Consider the following 25,283-nt stretch of genomic DNA (forward strand, 5'->3'; position numbering starts at 1 on the left):
CTCGACAGTATGTCAGGGCAAGTGGTGTTGGTGAGCACTGCCGCTCCCTCGCACCCTCACGCCGCAGAGCAGGGGGTGAGGGGGTGTGTGGGGGGGAGGGGTGAGGGGGGGTGAGGGGGGGTGAGGGGGTGATGGGATGAGGGTGAGGGGGGGTGAGGGTAAGTGAGGGGGGGTGAGGCGGTGGGGGGTGAGGGGGGTGAGGGTGGTGAGGGGGGGTGAGGTGGTGTGGGGGGGGTAAGGGGTGGGGGAGTGAGGGGGTGAGAAGGGGGGTGAGGGACGGGGGTGAGGCGGGTGAGGGTGAGGGGGGGGTGAGGGGGGGGGGACTCCGTGCAGTAAAGGAGAGACCCCGAGTCGGCAATGGAAGCCGGCGTCGTCTTGCTCCGAGTCTCGAGTGTCACCACTCCCCCACCCTCTGCCTCCCCTGCCGAGATCCAGGCAGGCGAGGGGATCAAGGGGATCACTCACGACCCCCCTGCCCCCCCCCCCCACACGCGTATCCCGAGGGGGCGCCTTGTGCACAAAGCGCGCGCGACATCTGCGGCTGGGCGAGACGCGCACCAGGGACGTCGCCTCTCAGATGGTGTCAACGTGCAATTATCACCACCATCACCACCACCACCATCACCACCATCACCACCACCACCATCACCACCACCATCACCACCATCACCATCACCACCATCACCACCACCACCACCATCACCACCACCACCATCACCACCACCATCATCACCACCACCACCATCACCACCATCACCACCACCATCACCACCACCACCATCACCACCACCACCATCACTACCACCATCACCACCACCATCACCACCACCACCATCACCACCACCATCACCATCACCACCACCATCACCACCACCACCATCACCACCACCACCACCAGCATCACCACCATCACCACCACCACCACCACCATCATCACCACCATCACCACCATCACCACCACCACCATCACCACCACCACCACCACCACCATCACCACCATCACCACCACCACCACCACCATCACCACCACCATCACCACCACCATCACCACCATCACCACTACCACCATCACCACCACCACCACCACCACCATCACCACCACCATCACCACCATCACCACCAGAATCACCACCATCATCACCATCACCACCACCATTACCACCATCACCACCACCACCATCACCACCATCACCACCACCATCATCACCACCACCACCACCATCACCATCACCACCATCACCACCACCATCACCACCACCATCACCACCACCATCATCATCATTACCACCACCATCACCACCATTATCACCATCACCACCATCATCATTATTACCACCACAATCACCACTACCATCACCACTACCAACACCACCATCATCATTACCATCACCATCGTCACAATCACCACCATCACCACCACCATCATCACCACCATCACCACCATCACCACCACCATCACCATCACCACCACCATCATCACCACCATCACCACCATCACCACCACCATCACCATCATCACCACCATCATCACCAGCCATTATCGACCCACTGTTGGATGAGAGGCGTCTTTCTCCAATCCGCTATCCCATGACGCCGCGGTGGGCCCAGGCAGTGCGATGGTGACGTCCCTCAGTGACGTCACCATCGCCGTGGTCTGTCCACTGCTGGATGGAGATCAGTGCGATGGGATGGAGCTCTCCGTCTAAACGAGGCCCCTGCAGCTCCCCAGTGCCGCTGCCTCTGTGCCACGTGACGTCGCGGCTGTAGTGAAACCTTGAAATGAGACGTGGCACGTAAGTGAAGGCACCTTTCACGATAACAAACGCGAATGGTTTGAATCGCGTTTTAAATGAACGTCTGCGTCCTCTGACACTTCTGTAATGCGAGCAAGGATTGAGGGGGGCGGAGTCTGGGTCACGTGAGGAGAGGGAGGAGTTAGGGTCACGTGGGGGGAGGATTTAGGGAGAGAACCGGAAGGGATCGGGGAGTTAAGACGGAGTGAAACGGGAGGAGGCCACGCTGGGCAGTACTGGGAGGGTGGCGCGATCGCCACGTGTTGGGAGACCTCGGCACCGTCGGCCATCGGTGTCCGGGCTCAGGGGGGCTCGCGGGCTGTGGAAGGCTGGCCGTGAGCGAGGAGGAGCGGAGCAGCAGTGTGGCAGCAGAGCGGAGCAGCAGGGTGGCTGCAGAGCGGAGCAGCAGTGTGGCTGCAGAGCGGAGCAGCAGTGTGGCTGCAGAGCGGAGCAGCAGTGTGGCTGCAGAGCGGAGCAGCAGGGTGGCTGCAGAGTGCTCGACGGAGGAGACGCGGGCCTGAGCGAGGACGCCGTGGGAGCGAGATTTACACGAACCCAAATAAAGGACAACGGAGATCGACACTGTGGAAGAGTCCTCTATTACACTGGTGTCAGAAGTGAAACGGCATGTCAAAACAGCTCAGAAGAAAGAACGTCCCTGCAACATCTTCTGAAGACGACCTCCCTCCAGCGGTGGCGCTACCGACGATGGAGGGGGGAAGCGACGCAGGGACGAGCGACAGTCCGGGGGTGCAGGACGTTGCCGCTTCGGTGGGTCAATCCACGCAAGTGGACGCCGACGAAGGATGGCGACACGTGGTGGCCCAATGGAGGCACGGAAGGCAGTGTTGACGCAGTTGTGCGACCTCGTGATGCCGGCGATGACTTCGGGGAGGCCCAGCGGGGAACAGCGGGCCGGGGCCTTGCCGACGCTGTCAGCCCTCTCCACCACGCGGCACGAAGCCGACATCTTGGGCGTGGCCGAGGAGGAACGGCGGGAAGCCGCCATCTTACGCCCTCCATCGCGGGGAGCCGCCATCTTGAACACGTTGCGGAGTGACGCCATCTTGTCGCTGCCGCACGAGTCACCATCGACGGAGGATGGCGGAGCAAGGACCCTCAGCCATCATCTAACAACTGTTAAAGAGTTCTCCATCGGCGGAGATTGGAGCGCGTTCGCCTGCTGTTTTCAAGCGGCTGTACGATCCGCCAAATGGACGGACGCGGAGGCCCTGGAAGTCTTGCCAACACTTCTCGACGATGAGTCAGTCAGGTTCTTCCGCTCCATCAAGGCCGAAAAGAAGAGGACGCTACAGGGGGTCTTTGAGGAAATGGCGTATGCGTATGAGCCTCCGGACGATGCTCATCGCAGATTCGTACAGCGGCAACGGGCGCCGGAAGAATCGCCGGTGGCATTCCGAGGCGCCGTTCTGGAACTAGCTATGGCTGTGTATCCTGAAACGGAGCCTGATTTGTTGGAACCCCTCATATTGGGCAAGATGCTGGCGTCATCTAGAGACTTGGGGATTCCCATGCCGGTGTGCAGCCATGAGAAGTTGACGTCCCGTGTTGCGGCTAGGTGCTTGGATGCCCAATTTAACATTCGACGGTGGAAACAGGTGTCGGCTTGGATGGGGGGCCCCATCGTCGAAGGCGGTGCTACAGGGTGGGACCCCAAGAAGGCTGTCTACGTTGCTGACGACAGGGGTCCGCAGGAGTTGACGGCCGCGTCCGCCTAGTGTCCTGCTTGAGGGGGAGCGGGGGTGCGCTCCGGGCCGCCGACACAGGAGCGTCAGGACAGAGGGGGTTCTGCGCATCGAAACGACTTGGAGTGTTTCCGCTGCGGCCGTAAGGGCCACTTCGCCAGGGATTGTTGGGCTCGCATCCCGGGGCCGCCCCAGCAGGAGGCCTCTGCCACGGACTTGACGCGAACCGGCCGTGACACAGGTGGATGCTGCGAATCCTGCTCTAGGTGGGCCTACCACGGCGACGGGGACACTCGACCCCGCTGCCCCTCCAACCCCACCACAGACACGGTTGCGGGAGACCCCGCACTCGGGTCTCTCTGGGGAATGGGACCTTGGCGTTGACGGGCCTCCAACAGCAGCGGGCGGTACTAATCCCGTCGCTCTTAAAACCCCGTCGCGTTCTCGGTCTGTGGGGGGGCCGCTGCCCGTTTGGGACGGGCCGGCGACCCGCACGCGTTCCAAATCCCTTTCCTTTCGTTCATTGTTGTTCTTGTTCTTGTTGTTCTTTGTTATTGTCTTGTTATAATCTCCGTTGTCCGGTGCTGCCCGATGGTTGAAAGTGGCTCGCATTATTTTGTTCTGTTGCAGCAGGGGACGTCTGGGTTTTTCATCAGGGGGGGGGGGGTCGTGTAATGCGAGCAAGGATTGAGGGGGCGGAGTCTGGGTCACGTGAGGAGAGGGAGGAGTTAGGCTCACGTGGGGGGAGGATTTAGGGAGAGAACTGGACGGGATCGGGGAGTTAAGACGGAGTGAAACGGGAGGAGGCCACGCTGGGCAGTACTGGGAGGGTGGCGCGATCGCCACGTGTTGGGAGACCTCGGCACCGTCGGCCATCGGCGTCCGGGCGCAGGGGGGCTAGCGGGCTGTGGAAGGCTGGCCGTGAGCGAGGAGGAGCGGAGCAGCAGTGTGGCTGCAGAGCGGAGCAGCAGGGTGGCTGCAGGGCGGAGCAGCAGTGTGGCTGTGGAGTGCTCGACGGAGGAGACGCGGGCCTGAGCGAGGACGCCGTGGGAGCGAGATTTACACGAATCCAAATAAAGGACAACGGAGATCGACACTGTGGAAGAGTCCTCTATTACACTTCTGTTGCTGTAGGTAAATCTCATGGTGGCTGTTAAGGGGGGGTGGGTCCCCCCAACTCGTAGCTTTGGTCACCTGGGGGGGGGGGGGGATTGGAGGGGCGGGGGGCATGGGGGGGAGCAAGGCACCCCCTCCCTGCCTGCCCCCCCCGCTCATCACGCGCCACTGCCTGCACCGAGCGCCCGCGCTGTCTGCTTAGCCCCGGGCACCTGGGGGTGGTGGCTGCCCCCCTACCCCCCCACGTGATCCAGCCATGTGTAGGCAGCGGTGAGGGTTGGTGGATCGCGGAGAGATCGCTGTGAAACTCCTCGGGGTGGGGTGAGGCTTGAGGCTGTGCGGTGGCTATGGAATAATCGCCATCTGTTCCACCGCCTCCCGTCGCCGTGTGCGTTGGGGAGCTGCAGAGCCGTGAGGCAGCCACAGCCCACACGGCGGCGGTGGCGGCGGCGTGCGGCAGGGGGGATCGACTCGGTTATTGCAACTCACCACTCTACGGGACGTCTGGCAAAAATAAATTAAGACGTTAGCAGCAGCAGCGTGTGCCGTACAGCGTGGTCTGGCGCGTGTCGCGAGGGGTCGCCGCAAGGTCCCGCCGTGTGCGTGCGGCACTCGCCCAGCTGCACCGGCTCCCCGGTTTGCCGGACGACTCGCATCGTCAGAAGGCCGGCGCTCGTCGCGCACGAAGCGCTCGTCATGAATGGAGCGCGACACGTCGCTGATCCCCCCATGGAGCAACAAGTCACCATCACGCAGCCTCCCTCCCGTCACCGTCGCAGCGGCGACAGCGGCTTCGGGCTGCTGCCGTCCGACACGGCGGTCGCCGCGTCGACGCAGCGGCGCTTTCGGATGCGCTTTCTGCGGCCGTCTGGAATGCGTTTCACTTCCGACGTTAGGAAGGCACTGAGAGCTATGCATCTGTAAATCATCATTGAGATTGATGAGCTCATTTATTAAAAACTGCGTTGCCAGTTTGGTTTGCACGTCCCTGATTTGTGTTGCTGTGTCTACACAGAGACAAAGATCCCCCGTGTAGCCTCGAGCAGGCTGTAGGGGCAAGTGCTGTTAGTAGTAGCGAGTAGCAGCACCTACACAGACAAATATCCCCCGTGTAGCCTCTAGCAGGCGGTAGGGGCAAGTGCTGTTAGTAGTAGCGAGTAGCAGCACCTACACACAGACAAAGATCCCCCGTGTAGCCTCGAGCAGGCGGTAGGGGCAAGTGCTGTTAGTAGTAGCGAGTAGCAGCACCTACACACAGATAAAGATCCCCCGTGTAGCCTCGAGCAGGTTGTAGCGGTAAGTTCTGTTAGTAGTAGCGAGTAGCAGCACCTACACACAGACAAAGATCCCCCGTGTAGCCTCGAGGAGGCTGTAGGGGCAAGTGCTCCCCGGTGCGGCCAAGCTCCGCCTCTGGCCACGCCCCCTTCCAGAACCTTCGAGCAGGTTCCCGGAGCCTCTGGATTGACTCCGCCTTTCACCTTTACCCCAGATACGCCCCCTTATACTAAGGCGTTACGTAATACCCCCATAACCGCATTTACCCCTTCACGCCGACAGGTGTCACCCTGCCATTACACACAGCAAACATCCCCTGTGTAGCCTCTAACAGACTGTAGAGGCACGCCCGGCCACTGTTGTCTCCCGAGTGGCGATGTTTGCACACCGCACCAGGTACTCATTTGAGGCTGAGTCGACCTAGATGGGGAAGCCCAGGAGCGGTTCGGATATTCGTCACCAATGGCCGTCACGTGAAGTGTTGAAAGCTCGCTGCTGGCGGAAGTTCAAGGGGATAACACCCAGGTGCCATTGGTTGAATGACTGAGTTGAATAGCAGATGCACCACCTGTGGTCCCCACTGTGCCAGGCTAGGTGCAGGAATTCACGGGACAGGCCCAAGTGCCATGAATGTGCAATAAAAGACTCCGTCAGGCGATGCTGGTCTCCGTTTGTCTTTTATTCAGGTTCTTCTCCGCACCCCCACTGGCCTCCTCTCGGACCAGTGTCGTCTCGTGCGCGCCCCGCGCACGCTCCCTCTCACATGCCGTGCACGCTCTCTCTCGCGTGCCCCGCACGCTCCTCCATTAGCTCCTCTATTCCCGCACTCCGCATCCGCTGGCCGACGGCGTGCAGAGGTCCTTCGGCCACGTGGCCGATGGCGCGGATCTTTCTCACCACCCAACGTGGCTCAGCCTCTTAACTTCCAGGCTCCCACTTATATACATTACCCCCACGTGACCCTGACTCCTCTCCTTCTGGATCGTCAGAACCGGCCTTCCCATACTACCCCGCTGGCTCCGCCCCCATTCACCTCGCCTCCCATTGGAGCCGAGGTGAACGGTGGCCCCTCCCACACGCCCCGCAGACCAGGTTCCGCCCCCCAATACCCCGGGCCGTGTGATTGGACCAGAGCCCAGCAACAACCCCATTTACGCTCGCATTACATGACCCCCCCCCCTGATGAAAAAGCCAGCCGTCCCGGCTGCAATAGGAAAAAATAATGCGAGCGACAGCATCACAATCAGGAATCACCAGACACAACGGAGAGTATAACAACAACACAATTAACGTTAGGGAAGGGATTTGGAACGAGTGCGGGTCGCCGACCCGTCCTTCACGAGAGGCGGCGCCCTCAAAGGTCGCAGTCCCGACAGGGTTTTAGGAGCGGCGGAACCGGAACCATCCGCCGCTGGTGGAGGCCTGTCCGTCCCAGCACCCCATTCCCCAGAGAGGTCCTTAGTCGGGGCCCCCTGCAACTGCAACCACGGCGGGGTTGGAGGGGCAGCGAGTGTCCCCGTCGCCGTGGTAGGCCCACCCGGAGCAGGAATCCCTGTGTCTGGCAGGATCACAGCCGGCCCGTCTACAGGAGGCACGACAGGCGCGCTTGCAGGTTGAACAGGCAAAGTCAGTGGCGCATCGGACGCGACAGACACCGGCAAGGCAACGTTAAGAGATGACGCATCCACTCGCGGGGCCACGTAGGGTTTCAATCGGGACGTGTGAACGTACCAACGCCGCGATCCGACTCGAACACGCGCGGACTGCGGGCTAGGGACCTCAATAAGCACAACCGGCCCCTGCCAGCGTTTGTGCAACTTAGGGGAGGTCCCCACCGGTACCTGTGGGCAGTGGAGCAGGCCATGTCCCCCACTCGCCAGGGGGACCCATAATGAGAGCGCCGGGCGCAACGTTCGTTCCGGGCCTGGGTCTTGGCCGTAGCCAATCGGGCCACCTCCTGCACCCCCGCCACGCATCGAGCGGCGTCACAAATATACTCGGGAAAGGGCTTAAATTTCAAATTGGCGGAACGCACCCTAGCAAAAACAGCATCCAATCTCTGAAGATGCTCCTCAAACGTACGGCTGAACACAATAACATCGTCCAAATATATCAAGCACGTGTCCCACTGTAGACCGGTCAACACGAGTTCCATCAACCTCTGGAACGTAGCAGGGGCAGCGTTCAACCCCATGGGAAGACAATTAAACTGAAACAGGCCCTGCGGCGTACGGAAAGCCATCTTTTCCCTTGAGGACTCGTCCAGAGGGAGCTGCCAGAACCCCGAAGAGAGGTCAAGAGTGGAAAAAAATTTCGCCCCAGACAAGGCATCGAGGGAATTATCCATACGCGGCAGGGGGTAAACGTCCACAACCGACACCTTGTTTAACTTCCGAAAATCGACACAAAACTGTAATTTACCATCCTTTTTTTTTACCAGGACCATCGGAGCGCCCCACGGGCTGTTGGATGGAGAGATAATGTCAGCGGCTAGCATATCATCCACCGCGCCGCGTACATGATCCCTCTCCGCCGGGCTCAACCGATGTGGATTCATCCGAATGGGAGCAGCATCCCTGGTATCAATATGGTGGGAGAGCAATGAGGTGCATCCCAGATCGAAATCGTCTTTACGAAAGACATCAGAATATTTCTCCAACAGCGCGCGAAGCGCGGGCCGCTGGTCTGTAGTCAAGGACGCATTTTCTTGGCACAACCCGGCGATCCATCGATCGTCCTGCGCCGTCGAGGCCGAAACCCCTCCTACGAGGCCCCGGTGGGCCGGATCATCATGAGCCGTGAAGGCGGTCGTAGCATGTGCCAAAACCGTTCCGGCCGGCACGACGACATTGTCCGCGCCTCCATTCAACACTTGCAAAAACCGAGGCGGACCCCGCCGAACAATCGTTCGTGCCGCGACCAGCGCCAGGCCATCCGAAACTGCGTTGGACGGCGACAACAACACCCCCGCCGCCCCCTCGACCCCAGGCACGGGCTTCCGATAACGCAGTGGGATAAGCATCTGCCAGCCAGGTGGAATGTTGACCGAAACATCGGATAGCGCCTGCACCTGACGGTCCGGAGCGGACTGTCCCCACGGCGACGGCAAATAGAAAATCTTCTGGCCCTCCGGTAACTCAATACAATTCTGATTAACCCTTATCTGAATGGGCATCTTTGCCAGGAAATCGGTCCCCAACAAACACGGCACAGCGAGGACCTGGAGATTAACACCGTCCCCGAAGCTGACACACCCCCAACCGAAATACGTGTCTCCACCTGACCAATGATGCCCATACTCCCTCCGTTCGCCGCAACACATGAATCGTAAACCGGTCGTACGCGCGACGGCGGAATGGACAGGCGATGGAATATCACGTCCGAGATGATAGTTGCGGACGTGCCCGAATCTACCAAAATCCGCATGTCGACCCCCTGTATCGAACCCGGCACTGTCGACGTCCCAGTAGCGGCTGCGACCACCCTCCGTGCCAATTTCTGCCAGTGTGTCAGTGAGCGACGTGGATCCCTTAGAGTCCCCCCGTTATAACCGGCCCCCGGAACGCATACCGACGGTGATGCATGAGATGACAGGCCTTGCTGGGTGTCTGATGCGTTCCAACTTGCCTGACACGGTTGACTCTCTGGCGTTGACGTCGCGTCCTTGGCCGGGGACTCCGGCTGAAGAGGCGGGCGAGGGAGACCCTGACAGTCCAAGACGCCCGCAGTGGTAACACGACGAGTCAGCCCGCCGCCCGACTCCCCCCTCCCCGTCTCGACGATCCCTCAGCGGCGGGCCGGAGTGCGGCTCCGCTCCCCCTCGAGGAACCCACTGGGCCGCCGCTGCAGAGAGATCGCCAGGCCCCCTCTCGTCCAGCACGAAGACGGCCTTTGACAGAGTCCACCCGGTGGCGCCTCCCACCACGGTCGGGCTCCCCATCCAGGTGGTCACCTGTGCCCAACGGCGCAAGTTGAACTGCACGTCGAGGCACTTGGCTGCCATCCGGGAGGTCAGCTGCTCATGGCCGCATATCGGCATCGGAATGCCCAAGTCCTTGGACAGCTCCAACATCTTACCCAGTATCAAGGGCTCCAACAAGTCGGGCTCCGTCACTGGATACGCGGCCATTGCCAGCTCCAGCACAGTGCCCCGGAAAGCCACAGGCGATTCCTCGGGTGCCCGTTGCCTCTGGACGAATCTGCGGTGTGCGTCATCCGGAGGCTCGTACGCTTCCGCCATCTCTTCGAACACCCTTTCAGCGTCGCTTTCTTCGCGGCCTTGATGGAGCGGAAGAATTTCAAAGACTTGTCGTCCAGGAGCGTCGGCAGAACTTCCAAGGCCTCCACATCCGTCCACTTGGCGGATCGGACGGCCGACTCAAAACGCCACGCAAATGCGCTCCAATCTCCTCCAATTGAGAATTCTTTAATCGTCGTCAGGCGATGGCTGTGAGTCCCCGAGCTGCTGTCTTCCGATGCAGGCGTCTCCTGCGGCGGCGACAAGATGGCGTCTTCCCGCCGTGGCAGCGACAAGATGGCGGCTTCCCGCCGCGGCAGCGACAAGATGGCGGCTTCCCGCCGTGGCGGCGACAAGATGGCGGCTTCCCGCCGTTCGTCCGCGACCACACCCAAGATGGCAGCATTCTGCCGCGTGTCGGAGAGGGCGGAAAGCGTCGCAGAGGCCCCAATGGCGGACGGCTCGGCCCCAGAAGGCTCCCCGCTTGAAGGCCCGCCGCATGGCCGATCCGGCATCGTCGCTGGCGCGACCAGGGTGACTAAATCCAGCAGAACGGCCCGCAGCGAATCAAGCTGGACTGCCACGTGTCACCAGCCATCCTCGGCGCCCATCGACGCAGGCGGCCCGGCCGCCTCGACGACATCTTGTACTCCTGCCGTGTCGCTCGCCGCCACTTCGCCCACACCTTCCATGGTCGGGACCGCCACCGCCGGAGGAAGGTCCTCTTCGTCTTCTGAAGATGGTGCAGCTATATTCTTTTTCTTGAGATGTTTCGACATCTCGTTCCATTTCTGACCCCAGTGTAATAAAAGACTCCATCAGACGATGCTGGTCTCCGTTTGTCTTTTTTTTCAGGTTCTTTTCCGCACCCCCACTGGCCTCCTCTCGGACCAGTGTTGTCTCACGCGCGCCCCGCGCACGCTCCCTCTCGCGTGCCGCGCACGCTCCTCCGTTAGCTCCTCTATTCCCGCACTCCGCATCCGCTGGCCTACGGCGTGCAGAGGTCCTTTGGAGCCGAGGTGAACGGTGGCCCCTCCCACACGCCCCGCAGACCAGGCTCCGCCCCCCAATACCCCGGGCCATGTGATTGGACCAGAGCCCAGCAACAACCCCATTTACGCTCGCATTACAAATGTACGCTGAACTTCTTTCGCACCTTACGTAGCCAACCGTGCTAATAGGACTTGCGGGGGAAGGACAACAAACTAAACACAAAAAAACTGTTTTAATTGAATGTGTTTTCAATCGAGATGTTGATGATCTAAAAGTTCATATCTCCCAGTGGCTTCCTACTAGTGGAAGGAAGAGAGTTCCTGACGGCCGCAGAAGCTCATCCGAAAGCGCGCAATACGGTGGACCGTCTTTGTTCGATGGCCATCCAGAAGCCGCTACGAGGATGACCGGAGTTTGCGCGATGATGGTTTACGCTCATTGACGACATCAGTGAGGTATCACGGTTCACTTGTGGCAAGCACTTTGTGTGTAATAAATGCGACCTCATAGCAATGCGTTCGTTCAGCAACCAGAAAACAATGCAGCTCGGCGGCGCACTGGACTGACACGGTGGGATCTTGCAGTGCCTGTCACGACACGTGCCAAATATTGTTGTACCCGCCGCGGCTTGGTCATTTGTTTTCCATATGCACCACTTGTGCTTCCCACTGTGCCAGGCTGGGTGCAGGAGGTCACGGGACACACCCAGGTGCCAGGTGTTGACTGACCGAGATGATTGTCAGATGCACCACCTGTGCTCCCCACTCTGCCAGGCTGGGTGCAGGAGGTCACGGGACACACCCCGGTGCCATGGGTTAACTGACCGAGATGACTGGCAGACGCACCACCTGTGCTCCTTACCATGACAATTTGCTGCATTTTAGGCGCCCGGCGCTCCACTCATTGTGGTGAGCGTCGCAGAGACAAAGAGGCACACACACACAGGCAGACAGACACACGGGCACACACCGAGAACGAGAGAGGAGGAGACCCATCACCCGGGGAGGAATTAGTCGTGGATTTGAGTTCATTTTAGGATACGGAGGACGGCCTGCAGATGGAAAAGCAAAGTTCTCAGCCTTAGACGAATAGCTCGTGATGTGTGTAAACACATCAGCAGCGGGGAGACAAGAACGGCAGGGCACGGTCCTTCCTACACCACCACCAACCACCCGTGGTTAATACCGACCCAACAGCTGCTCTCTCACGACACTTGCTCCAGCAATCGATGAGACGTATGCGGGGGGAGTTGAGCCAAGAGCGGTGGTGAAGTGGCACGTGGTCCAAACTGCCCTGGACAAGGTGGCTGACAGAGGAAGCGTTCGGGCTGGCTGAGATAAAGCGATGGGCCCACTCCTGCTGCCTGCAGCATCCCACGTCGGAGAACGAGGAGGCTTAGCGCAAGCCTTCGATCGGGGGTTTGGAGAGCCGTGCTGCACTGCAAGGATGGGTGGTGGTCGCGGGTTTGCTGACGAGATGGAGTCTGCATGTAGCGCGCGATAACAAAACACCCTTTAATTCCATCAAAAAGGTAACTTGCAGCGCCACATCCATCACCATCCGTAGGGGAAATAAAGGTGATCCAATCTCCGACCACCAGGAACAGGTTTGCAGATTTGCTGAGCATTTTTGTGAGGTCTTCGGGGAGGGGAAATCCCTCAGCTCAGAAAACATCATGGGGCAAAGTGGGGATGACCCTGCTGAGGCTGCGGTACCTCAAATATTGAGTACGGAAGGCAATCCAGAGTTTGAGACTAAAAAGATGATCTCCCAAGCACACTGCTGAGGGAACGTGGTGTTTGCGTGCAGACTTGCCTATATGACATCACTATAACAGTCTAGACCACTGGACGGGTTGGAAGGATGCCCTGTTGGTCCCCCTCTTTAAGAAGGGGGACCGCACAGACTGTAACAACTACAGGGGCATCTCACTCCTCAGTGTGACGGAAAAGCTCCTGGAAAGGAGTATTCAACATCGTCTTGCCAGGCACGCTGAGGAGAGGCTTGTGGAGCCCCAATGTGGTTTTTGGCCAGGGCTGTCCTGTACAGACGCCATATTTTCTGTCTATCTGCTACAGCAGAGGGGTAGAGATTTCAACAGGCCCTGAATCTCTGCTTCATTGACCTGGTCAAGGCCTATCATATGCTCAATAGGCCAGGGCTCTGGGTTTTATCTTCGTGCGTTTCAGGTCCCTGACTCTTTGCTCACAATCATTAAAGACCTGCATGATGGTGGGCAGGCCAGGTAAAGCTACGTGGCTGGGAGTCAAGGCCATTCCTCGTTCACCGTTGGATGCGACAGGGATTTCCTCTGGCGCCTACATTATTTTCCATCTTCACGTCCACGTAGTTCGGGGCACTAGAGTCTAGGCCAGCAGTGGATAGACCATCCTATAGAGATTGAGTCTAGGCCATGATAGAGCAAAAGCTATAGAAATTGAGCCTAGGCCAGCAGTGGATAGCGCATGCAACAGGCGTGGTGTACTAAAGGTAGTCTAGGCCAGTAGTCTAGGCCAGCAGTGGATAGAGCAGGGCTCCTCACCTCAGTAAGGATGACCGTTTTGAGCTTTCTCAATTAAAAAAAATTAACCCGTAAAAACAAAGTTTTTCACTATAAATCCTTTATATGCGTGGCGGCTAGAGTCATCTCGTCCTCTGGCTTGAGATGGCTGCCACCTATGGGTCAGATGATTGCCTGCCACCATTAAGCAATTGGTAATTAAATATAATTTATTTTTTCCTAAAAAGTGTAAAATTTTGGGAAAAAATTTTCACGAAAATAAATTGTCACGCACAACGAGTCTGTGTGCAAAATGTCAGCTCGATTGGATCACGGGAAGTGGGTTAAAAAACGACCGAAAGATTTGCACGGTCATAAGCGCGCAAGCAAGCAAGTGAACTTAATATAAAGGATCTAAAAAGGGATGACATCGTCATCCTCTCAGCCGACAAGAGCAATGCCACACTCATCATGGACAAATCCACACAATAACAATATTCAGGACCTACTTAATGATGGGAGCTACACAAAAAATTAAAAGAGATCCCACCAACAGCCTCGTACAAAAACCAACAGCATCATCACTGATTCGGCTTCATTAATTGAACAAACCAAACGGGTTTCCTTAAAACCCTCTGCTGCTAGACCACCCAGATTGTATGGCTTACTAAAAATCCATAAAGAGGGTCCTCCCCTTCGTCCCATTGTCTCGACCATTGACTCACCCACCTACAAACTGGCCATGTTTCTGTCTGAGACCTTGCAACCATTCACTGGTTAGACCACCTCATCTGTATTAACTCAGCTCACTTGGTATCCTTAATTAAGGACATCTCACTCTCTCCAGGTGATTTGCTCGTTAGTTTTGATGTGGTCTCTTTGTTCAAAGTTCCTGTGCCCGACACCATTGCAATCATTGCAGATTCAGTCCAACAAGGATTGAATGCTGATGTACCGGCCCTGGTTAGACACTGCCTCACCAATACATACTTCACCTGGAATGGAACATTTTACAAACAAGTTGAAGAGATAAGGGAGAATGGGTTCTCTCTTATCTCTGGTTGTAGCCAATGTTTTCACGTAAAATTTTGAGACAGATGCCATCCAGGCATCCACACTACGTCCCCCCATGTGGAAGAGATATGGAGATGACACGTTCGTCATCTTGCTTCATGGCCGACCAGCTCTGAACCAATTCCTCAACCACATAAATTCCATACACCCAGCCATGAAATTCACCACGGAGGTGTAAAACAATGGCAAGCTAACATTTGTGGATGTTCTAATCGACAAGAGACCAGATGGGTCAATGGGACACTCTGTCTACAGGAAAGCAACTCATACGGATGCCTACCTAAAACCTGGCTCCCACCACCATCCATCCTAGAAGAATTCCCTCATCAAAACTCTACACCATAGACCTCGATGTATCTCCGACCATCATCACCTAGCCAGTGAACTGAAACACGTGCACAAAGCTCTCAAGCTGAATGGATATTCGGACCACACAATCCGTAAAGCTATCACCCCAACCATTGAGAAAGAACCATCTGAGGAACAAATCAAAACCATCACCTTGCCATACATAGCAGGAGTCACCAAAAATATATTTCCAAAATCATGAGCAAACACAAGATCCAGGCTGGCTTTAACACAGTACATAAAATTCGTGATCTGATCCCATCTTTGAAGGATGTGATCCCTGACATACAATACCCCGGCGTCTACAAACTAAGCTGTGTCTGCGGCAGTAGTTACATTGGGGAAACTAAGCGACATGTCTCGGACCGTGTTCGTGAGCATAAGGCAGATCTGAAACACGGTAGGACCAATACCTCAGCTGTGGCTGATCATTGTTTTAATGCGGTGGGCTCATACGAAATTGATTTCTCTCATACGAAGGCATATTGCAAGCCCACTGGCTATCAACAAAGATTCGTTGATGAAGCCATCCATATATACAGAGACACAATTCCAACCGAGACGACGGGTACAATCTCAGCAATCACTGGCAGGACGCGATCAACCCGTTTAAGTCAGAACTGCTGTTATGTTTCCATGTTTAACTCTCCTCCAATGCTCACCAGTTTTTGAACCCCTCACACAACCTGCTCCACTCATTCCGCCTGCAACCGCTGGGGAGAGAGCTCAGGTGAGGAGCACCGCTCTATCCACTGCTGAGCTAGACTACCTCTAGTACACCATGCCTATTGCATGCGCTATCCACTGCTGGCCTAGGCTCCATCTCTATAGCTTTTGCTCTATCATGGCCTAGACTCCATCTCTATAGGATGCTCTATCCACTGCTGGCCTAGACTCTTGTGCCCCGCCCACTCCGTTTTCACACTTGGGCTACGCCAACTTCTACACCTTTATAAACAGTTGCAGTTAGACGCTTACACCCCTTTTCTCTCCGCCTGATGACGACCGATTGTGTTGCGATCAAAACGTCATAGTTTTTGTTTATTTTATTTTTATTAATTTGAACCTATCTACGTGATTTTACCGAAAGACCCAAAGAATACCTATATCCACACACGCTGGGAATGTACTTAAACCCTACATACACACACAATGGGAATGTACTTAAACCCTACACACACACAATGGGAATGTACTTAAACCCTACACATACAATGGGAGTGTGTACCTAAACCCTACACACACACACACTGGGAATGCACTTAAACCTTACATACACACACTGGCAATGTACTTAAACCCTACATACACACACACTGGGAATGCACTTAAACCCTACATACACACACACTGGTGATGCATTTAAAGCAGTGGTTCTTAACATTTACTGCGGTTCGCAATCGGAATAAATAAATATATACAATGTTAATAAACACATATGTTTGACGAAACAAAGTAAGTTGTAACTTTACGTGCCCTTGCTTAAATTTGTGTTTTCGATACATTTTCCTTTAAAACAAATCTGGCCACGTCTCGCACCCCCAGAAAGGGCATCTCGCACCCACTGGGTTGTGCGTGCACCCCAGGTTAAGAACCACTGATTAAACCCCCCCCCCCCACACACACAATGGGAATGTTTCAAAGCCATTTATTTCACGATGGCAACATGTTAAAATTACACGAAAAGTTACAAATGGTTTAATGAGTTATCAAGTTTAACTAACCATTTATAAATGCTCTATGTGCCCTCCACCTGCTGTTTGGACAACATCGAGACGATAGTTGAATTCGTCCCAAACGCCTCTCTTCTCACGTTTTCCTCTGCGGTGCATGGTCGCCCTGCGCTCTTCCCCTGACATCAACAGCAGCCTGCTTCCTCAAATTGTCGGCTCCAACGACGAATGCTCTTTGACATTGGCGAATCGATTCCAAAACGCCGTTGAAACGCACGCTGTACCGTAATTACGCATTCAGTCTTGCCGAACTGCAGAACGCGAAACGCCTCGAGTTGCGGAGTCGCCATCTTGCGAATGACTGAAGCTAGGGGCTGTTTGTGCGCTGGGAGAGGCATCTCGCGCTGATCATTTGAAATTCTATGCCCCGCCCTCTCTATGCCCCGCCCTCTCTATGCCCCGCCCTCTCTATGCCCCGCCCTCTCTATGCCCCGCCCTCTCTATGCCCCGCCCTCTCTATGCCCCGCCCTCTCTATGCCCCGCCCTCTCTATGCCCCGCCCTCTCTATGCCCCGCCCTCTCTATGCCCCGCCCTCTCTATGCCCCGCCCTCTCTATGCCCCGCCCTCTCTATGCCCCGCCCTCTCTATGCCCCGCCCTCTCTATGCCCCGCCCTCTCTATGCCCCGCCCTCTCTATACCCCGCCCTCTCAAGTGGTAATAGTTTCATTCATGGACGGTTCGTGGTTGCAGAGATATAGCGATTTCAAATCGGGTCCATCTTTTTGAAACACCCTGATATTAACCCCTAAAACAACAACAACCGCCATTCGCCACTAAGTGGCCGTGACGTCACCACGGCGCTTGTGCCAGGCTATGTGCACTTTAAGGCCACGTGACGTGTCGAACGCCCGCTGGCAGGAGGTCACGGGACGGACACAGGTGCCATGAATTGACTGATGACTGGCCGATACACCACCAGTGCCCCCTACTGTGCCAACTTGCTGTGTTTTAGACGCCCGTCGCTCAGCTCGTTGTTGTGAGCGTCGCTTCTCTGCCCTCCGCTATTGCTGGAGGGCGACTGCCTCCCTTAGACACACACACACGCGCTTGCATTGCGTACACGCACGTATACACACCCACACCCCACCACCACATTCTGGCCACGACAAAGACACAAATCCCTCGTGTCAACTTTACAGACTTTTTGGACAAGTGCTGTTAGCGAGCACCTATGTGAACGCCGGAATGGCACACGAGGAGGGGTGGGGTGGCCAGCACTGCGCCCGGCCACATTTGTCTTCCCAGTGGCAATGTTTACTGCACACCGCACCAGGTACTCATTTAATGCTGAGTCCACCTCGGGGAGACCCAGGACCGGTTCAGATCAGTGACGTGCGGTGAGGTCAATGGCTGGGGAGGCACTGGCTAAAGTCACGTAGAAGGGAAGTAATAAAATAATAAAAATAAAACATAATAAAACAATTTTATTACTTCCCTTCTACGTGACTTTACCGAAAGAACCAAGAAGATGAATCCCTGCAGTCACGAAAGCTTTAAATCGAAAAATAGGCACTGGCTAGTGTCAGAGCCAGATTCACACACTGAGGGGGGCGTGGCTTCACGGAGGGGGCGTGTCCTCACTGAGGGGGCGTGTTAGACATGTCCCCCTCAGTGAGGCAGAGATGATAGCTGCCTCCCCTGGTGCATTTTCATTGCAGTTTCATGACGAGACTAGCGAGCCTAAATATTTTTATACACACACGTGAAATAAGTTATCTGGAGTATGGAAGACGAGGACATGAAATGAAGGGGTCTACAAACATTACATTGGTGACATACTGAGATAGTAACAGGCACGCGCTTATTGCCCGCTCTCCAGCTCTCCATTCAGTTACTGAGGGGTTGCGCAATCAGAGGGGAGGCTGAGCTCGTCGCTGCCTCACCTCTCGTCTCTTCCTGTATTTGCAGCGGAGCTCCGCAAATTTGGCGATTTTGACTATAAAAATGATTGGAATCGTAAAGAAATGACATTTATAACACAGATCCGTGGAAAAATCTTAATATTTATTTGATTTGATTATTCTTTTTTTTTTACTTTTCGTAACAGCTATTTTCATTGGAGTGTGACAGGTGAGACTCTGGCTCCCCTAACCGCACGTCCCTGACACCCACCCACCTACACCCACGAACCTATACCCACCCACCTAGACCCACGCACCTTCACCCACCCACCCACACCCACGCACTATACCGCACGCCCACCCCCACCCACACACTTCACCTACACCCACCCACACGGTGTAGGTGGGTGGGTGTGGGTGGGTGTCGGCTACTCCCACCCACCTACACCCACGCACGCACGCGCGCTCTCGCGGCCGCGCTAAAGATGGCGAGGCTCGGAGCGTCGTCGCTGCCGCTGCTGCTGCCGCCGCTGCTGCTGCTGGTGGTGGTGCCCACGTTGCTCATTCGCTCCACTCTCGCCAACTCCTTCCCGCAGCGAGAGAGGTGAGTGTCTCGGCGATTGAGGGAAAGGGGGGGCACTGTGTAATTGTAAGGGGGGCCCAGGGAATCCCCTGCGCGTTATCTCCCATCTCGATCTCATCTCCTCGCCTCTCGCCGTGTACGCGCCCGGGCTTGGGGGAGCCGGGCGGAGGGCGAGGCAGGCGGTCTCCGTGTCTCCCTATCTGTCTGTCCTCCGTGTCTCTGTTTCTCTGTGTCTATGAGTTTCCGTGTCTCTCTGTCATCCGTGTTTCTGAGTCTCCGTGTCTCTGGGTCTCTGTCCTCCGTGTCTCTGAGTATCCGTGTCTTTGGGTCTCCGTGTCTCTGTTGCGTATCGCCGGCTCTCTCTGTGTGGGGGAGATGCTATCGCCGGGGCTCTGTAACCCCTATCGTAGTTGGGGGGAGGGGGGGTACGATAGCAGTGGAATGAACATGGGACGCTGGCGGTGGGCGTGAGCGAATTCCCGAGTCCAGATGTCTCTGCAAAACGCGACGCCAAACTTGAGGCGCTCGCGCCACGAAGGGAGACAAAGGCGGCCGGGCGTGGTTCTGGGCCACCAACCGGTCCTACGCGTGCCGCGTGTGCCTTCGTAGGCGCTCGCAAACAGCACTTGCCCCTTACAGTCGGTTAAGGCTACACGGGGGTTCTTTGTCTTGTTGTGTGCGCGTGTTGTATGTGCGGGGAGAGGTCGCGTCCTGCTCGGCGCATTGCGCTGCGAACCCCCGGCGAGCCGACTTCGATTGCCCCCCCCCACCGCCCGCCCCCAACTCACGACAAAAAACAGCGGAGAATATCCTGCACCGATTCCGGGGGCCTCCCCTAGGTCGACTCGGCGTTGAGAAGCGAGCGCCTGCTGCGGTGTGCCGGGAATATTGGCGCCGGGGGAGACGAAGGCCGCCCGCTCGGCGTGCTGCCGTTGGCCCTGGCGGCCTTAATAGGTGCTCGCTGACTGCACTTGCCCGCCGCAGTCCGCGAAGGCTATCGTGGTGGTGGTGGTGGTGGGGGGTTTTTGTCTTTGTGTGTGGACGCGTTGGGACACATGGAGACATGCTGGTACCGTGGGGGGGGGGGGGGGTCCGGTCCGGGTTTACCATATCGTCGTCAGCAGCAGCCATGTCAATCCACTGCTGGATTAAGGGCCTCCCTTCATTGACCGCCGCCACCTTCTCACGATCTTGCGACGATTGAACAATCCGCCCGTCATCGGAACGGATTTCATCGCTCCGTCTCTCTTGTTGGCACCTGATATCAACTCCGTTCCGTCAGCGCGTCCGTGCGTGTGAGTGTTGCGTAATTGGTAGAGAGTAGCAGTTAGTGCACTGCGCTACGAAGCCGGCCACTCTGGTTCGAATCCCGCTCGCGGCCAATATCAGTGACAACTCGTAACTGAACCGGTCCTGGGCCTCCCCTAGGTCGACTCGGCCTTTAAATGAGTACCTCGTGCGTCGCCGCTCGGGATACAAAGGCGACCGGGGCGCGGTGCTGGCCACCCACCCCCTCGTGTGCCGTGCCGGCCTTCACAGGCGCTCGCTACTCGCTTGCAGCGCCAGCCCGCTGAGGCTCCACTTGGGGGATCTTTGTCTTCATGTGCCATTGGCACATGCCACGGCTGCTGCCGTCTCGCCGTCTGCCTCGATCGGCACCGGGTCGCGTGGCTAACGCGAGAGGCCGTCGCGTAACGCGCGCTCGGGCGCGCCTCGGCGACCGTGAGACGCCTGATCTGCGGGGTAGGCAATGCTTATTTATGATCTCACTGTATACGTGAATTATTGATGCAACGTATCAGTCAAAGTGTAGGCACCGTCCCGTGTAAACATGCTGCGCGTGTGTGGAAATGCCTCGCACTGCGTGTGCCATCATCGTAACAATTATAAAGATATGACGGCGATTGCCAATGCACTGCTATCGAAATCATTTGCGTATTTAATGCAGGAGAGCCACGCTGAGTCTTGTGACCCGTTATCAGGAGGGTCATGCTGCTGCTGCTGCTACAATGAGGTCTTCGTTTGTAAGATGTTCTCAGCTGATCAACGCCTAGTTGTTTTCTTGATTATTCACGTGCCGGAGGAGGAAACCGGAGCGCCCGGAGAAATAGCCCCACGCATTGCGCGAGGGAGCAACGCTCTATCCCCCGTACAGACGGAACGAACCGGAGTGGAGATCAGTCCCCTTGCCGTGCCGCTTTCTGGTGAGCCAGGGGCACGACTCCTCCTCGAAGCGCACGGGTAGTAGGGAGTGTGGAACAGATGGAGATTCGTCCACACGTTGCTGTACCGCCTTCTCCCTGGCATAGCCACGACTCCTCCTCGACACCCATCTGTGTGGTGATCCACCAACCCTCGCCGCTGCCTCCACAGCGCTGGGTGACAGCCGTCAGTCACGTGCAGCAGCAGCAGCGTAGCCACCACCACCAAGACAAAGATCCCCCGTGTAGCCTTAACGGACTGTTGGGGCAAGTGCTGTTAGTGAGCACCTATGAAGGCCGGAACGGTACACGAGGGGGTGGGTCGCCAGCACCACGCCCGACCGCCTTTGTCTCCCCAGTGGCGATGTTTACACACCGCAACAGGCTACTCATTTGAGGTTGAGTCGACCTAGGGGACGCCCAGGACCGGTTCAGATAATCGTCACCGGTGTTGGCCGTGAGCAGGAATCGAACCCGGGTCGCTGGGTTCGTAGCGCAGCGTAGCGCTAACCGCTACACTACCGCTCCTACCACCACCACCGCCACCACTCCTACCGCCACCACCACCATCGCTCCCACCACCGCCACCACCGCCACCACCACGACGTCGCCTCGCAAAGCAATATCACCGGTCAGGGGGCTTGTTAGACCATACTTCACCAGTCCTGGCTAGTGAGTGATGCTCCTGAATGGGGGGGGGGGGGTAACTAGGAGAGATTGCAAATCGCCATTGACGTTAGCCGTGAGCGGGAATGAAACGTAGGTTCGCGGGTGATGCGAACTGCATCACCACCCGCTTGCCTGGCTGGCACGTATGCATGTTGAACTTCTTTCGCACCGTACGTGGCCCACCGCGCTCATTGGTTGTGCGTCGTGGGGTTGACATCGGACCATCATCCTCTGGGGGGGTCGATAAAATATGTACCACTTTGTACGGGAAGTCAACGTTGATTATACTATCATGGAGAGACTCGCCTAGCCGACATCGGAACGTGCGGTGTCCCCTCCCCCCAATGGCTCTTGCAGGGCTGTACACGAACAGGAAATGAGCACTCGATGGATGCCTCGGTACTCATTTGAGCAGCAGGAAATCAGTGCGACGCTGTCAGCTGACTGGGTCGCCTCAGCCTTGAACGAGGGGACCGGCTGCCTGATGGGTCTGCGACTCAGCACTGGAATCGCCTCTCGTGCTTTGTGTGCGTGCGCTTGGGGGAGGAGCGGTTGCGCAGTGGTTAGCGCGCTCCGCTGAGAAACCTGCCCACCCGAGTTCCGAGTCCCGATGACGACCAATAACAGCGGGAGCGAATATGTGAACCGCTCCTGGGCCTCCCCTAGGTCGACTCAGCCTTGAACGAGTACCTAGTTGTGGTGTGTATCAGCGTCGGCACCTGGGGGACGAGGTGGGTGGGGGCGTGGTGTTGGAGGTCACCCGCACTCACCGTCGTCTGCCGCTCCGACCACCGTGAGCGCTCGCCTGCAGCACTTGCCCCGACTGCCTGTTGAGGCTGCCCGGGGGATCTTTGTCTTTGTGTGCGCGCGCCTCTGCTGCACTTGCGTGCCCATGTGGACGCGACCTGCACGGAGCGCCGGGCCCCCCCTCTCGTGCGCTCGCCGCCACACGCGGACCCCCGCTGGAGGCGGGACATCTTGAGCCAGTGTGGAAACATTCGGGCTGGCCATGCTGCCTACGATGTACAGACAGTCTATATATATATGTGTGTGTGTCGGTGATTAGTATACGCGAGATACATGTGTGTGTGTATGTGTGTATATGTGCGCATCTGTATGTATGTGTGTGTATGTATGTGTGTTGTAGCGGTAATGTAGTGGGTAGCGCTACGCTGCGCTACGAAAACGGCGACCCGAGTTTGATTCCCGCTCACGGCCGACTGAGCCTAAACAAAATAATGAGTAGCTGGTGCGGTGTGTAAACATCGCCACTGGGGAGACAAAGGCGGCCGGGCGTGGTGCTGACCACTCATCCCCTCGTGTGCCGTGCAGGTGCTGCTCGCTAACAGCACTGGCCCCAACAGTCTACTAAGACGACACGGGGGATCTTTGTCCGTGTACACGGAAACGTCCCCGCGTGTCCACCTGCGTTCAGACGCGACGGTTCGGTCCACCACCCTCCACGTCGATTGCCGTTGATAATGGACACAGTCGCTAGCTCGCCCATGCGTCGAACAAATGCATGGCACGATATTTATTAAGAATATAAACAATCCTCAGCAACATCGACTTATATATATATACTTTAACGCGTTTATAAACGTTGCTTATATTCAATGAGCCACGAATGCAATCGGCACGCGTACAACCGTTCCCGATGTGCGTAACTGCATCTTCCCCCTACACATATACACAGCAGGGTACAGCTGTGTGGGCAACGGAGTTCAGACGGAGAGAGTACAACGTCGGGATTGCTGCATCGCATTACAAAGAGCCGAGCGTCCCCTTGGTGCCTCGTCGCATCGTTTGCGTTTGGTGTGGTGTGTGTGTGTGTGGTGTGTGTGTGTGGTGTGTGTGTGTGGTGTGTGTGTGTGGTGTGTGTGTGTGGTGTGTGTGGTGTGTGTGGTGTGTACGTATGATGTGTGGTGTATGATGTGTGGTGTGTGTGTGTGGTGTGTTGTGGTGTGTGTGGTGTGTACGTATGATGTGTGGTGTATGATGTGTGGTGTATGATGTGTGGTGTATGATGTGTGGTGTGTGTGTGTGTGTGGTGTGTGTGTGTGGTGTGTTGTGTGTGTGTGGTGTGTGTGGTGTGTTGTGGTGTGTGTGGTGTGTACGTATGATGTGTGGTGTATGATGTGTGGTGTGTGTGTGTGTGTGTTGTGTGTGTGTGGTGTGTGCGTGTGGTGTGTTGTGGTGTGTGTGGTGTGTACGTATGATGTGTGGTGTGTTGTGGATGTGTGGTGTGTGATGTGTGTGTGGTGTGTGTAGTGTGTGTAGTGTGTGTAGTGTGTGTGTGTTGTGTGTGTGGTGTGTGTGTGTTGTGTGTATGGTGTGTGTTGTGTGTGTGTGGTGTGTTGTGTGTGTTGTGGTGTAAATGTGTTGACGTTCCACTGAGCGCCCGAATCACCCCAACGCGACCCCCCCCCAGCTGGAGTGGTTTTACTCTCCAACGCACCACCGCTGCCGCGTGCTGTATGAGTCGCGACTTGGCCACGTGCTGTGTTCACGTGACAAACCCCCGCTATTGATTGGCTGTGTCGGATGGTGGCGGATTTAATCGACACATTTACATTTACGCGATCTCTAACCCCCCATAAACCTTTGTTATGGACAATATCGGTCGCGAAAGCCACGTCCTCCTCCTCCTCCGACTACGAGTTCAACTTTAATAACGCCATCGACTTCCCCTGGGAGCGCATACGGCCACGAGCGTTCACGCGCACTCTCACAGCGCGTGAACCCTGAGCGCGTATGTGTTATGAGCGTTCACGCGCACTCTCACAGCGTGTGAACCCTGAGCGCGTGCGTGTTATGATCGTTCACGCGCACTCTCATAGCGCGTGAACCCTGAGCGCGTGCGTGTTATGAGCGTTCACGCGCACTCTCATAGCGCGTGAACCCTGAGCGCGTGCGTGTTATGAGCGTTCACGCGCACTCTCATAGCGCGTGAACCCTGAGCGCGTGCGTGTTATGAGCGTTCACGCGCACTCTCATAGCGCGTGAACCCTGAGCGCGTGCGTGTTATGAGCGTGCGCGTGAAGGCTGTCCATTTCGACAGCGTCTGCATCGTTTGACCATTTTTTGGCCAGTATTAAAATATGAAGAACATGAATATCGGAGCATTGTTTTGTTTGCATGTTCACCGCCACAAGTAACCGTGTGTGGTCAATGCGGAGACGTGGATCCTTGCCGAAGGTGTCATCTATTGTGC

General features: G+C 56.6%; 1 protein-coding gene across 1 annotated transcript in view; it reads left to right on the forward strand.

Annotated features, from left to right (window-relative positions):
* The first annotated feature begins 19,063 nt into the window (after positions 1-19,063).
* Positions 19,064-25,283, forward strand: part of LOC144731862 (voltage-dependent calcium channel subunit alpha-2/delta-2-like) — a 159,639-nt gene continuing 153,419 nt past the window's right edge. The window contains exon 1 of the mRNA XM_078613161.1: positions 19,064-19,220. Coding sequence (XP_078469287.1) covers positions 19,102-19,220 — 119 coding nt within the window. The 5' untranslated portion in view covers positions 19,064-19,101. The remainder of the gene's footprint in view (positions 19,221-25,283) is intronic.

The sequence above is a fragment of the Lampetra planeri genome, chromosome 40 (assembly GCF_965212315.1).
Source record: "Lampetra planeri chromosome 40, kcLamPlan1.2.h2, whole genome shotgun sequence".
NCBI classification, from domain to species: domain Eukaryota; kingdom Metazoa; phylum Chordata; class Hyperoartia; order Petromyzontiformes; family Petromyzontidae; genus Lampetra; species Lampetra planeri.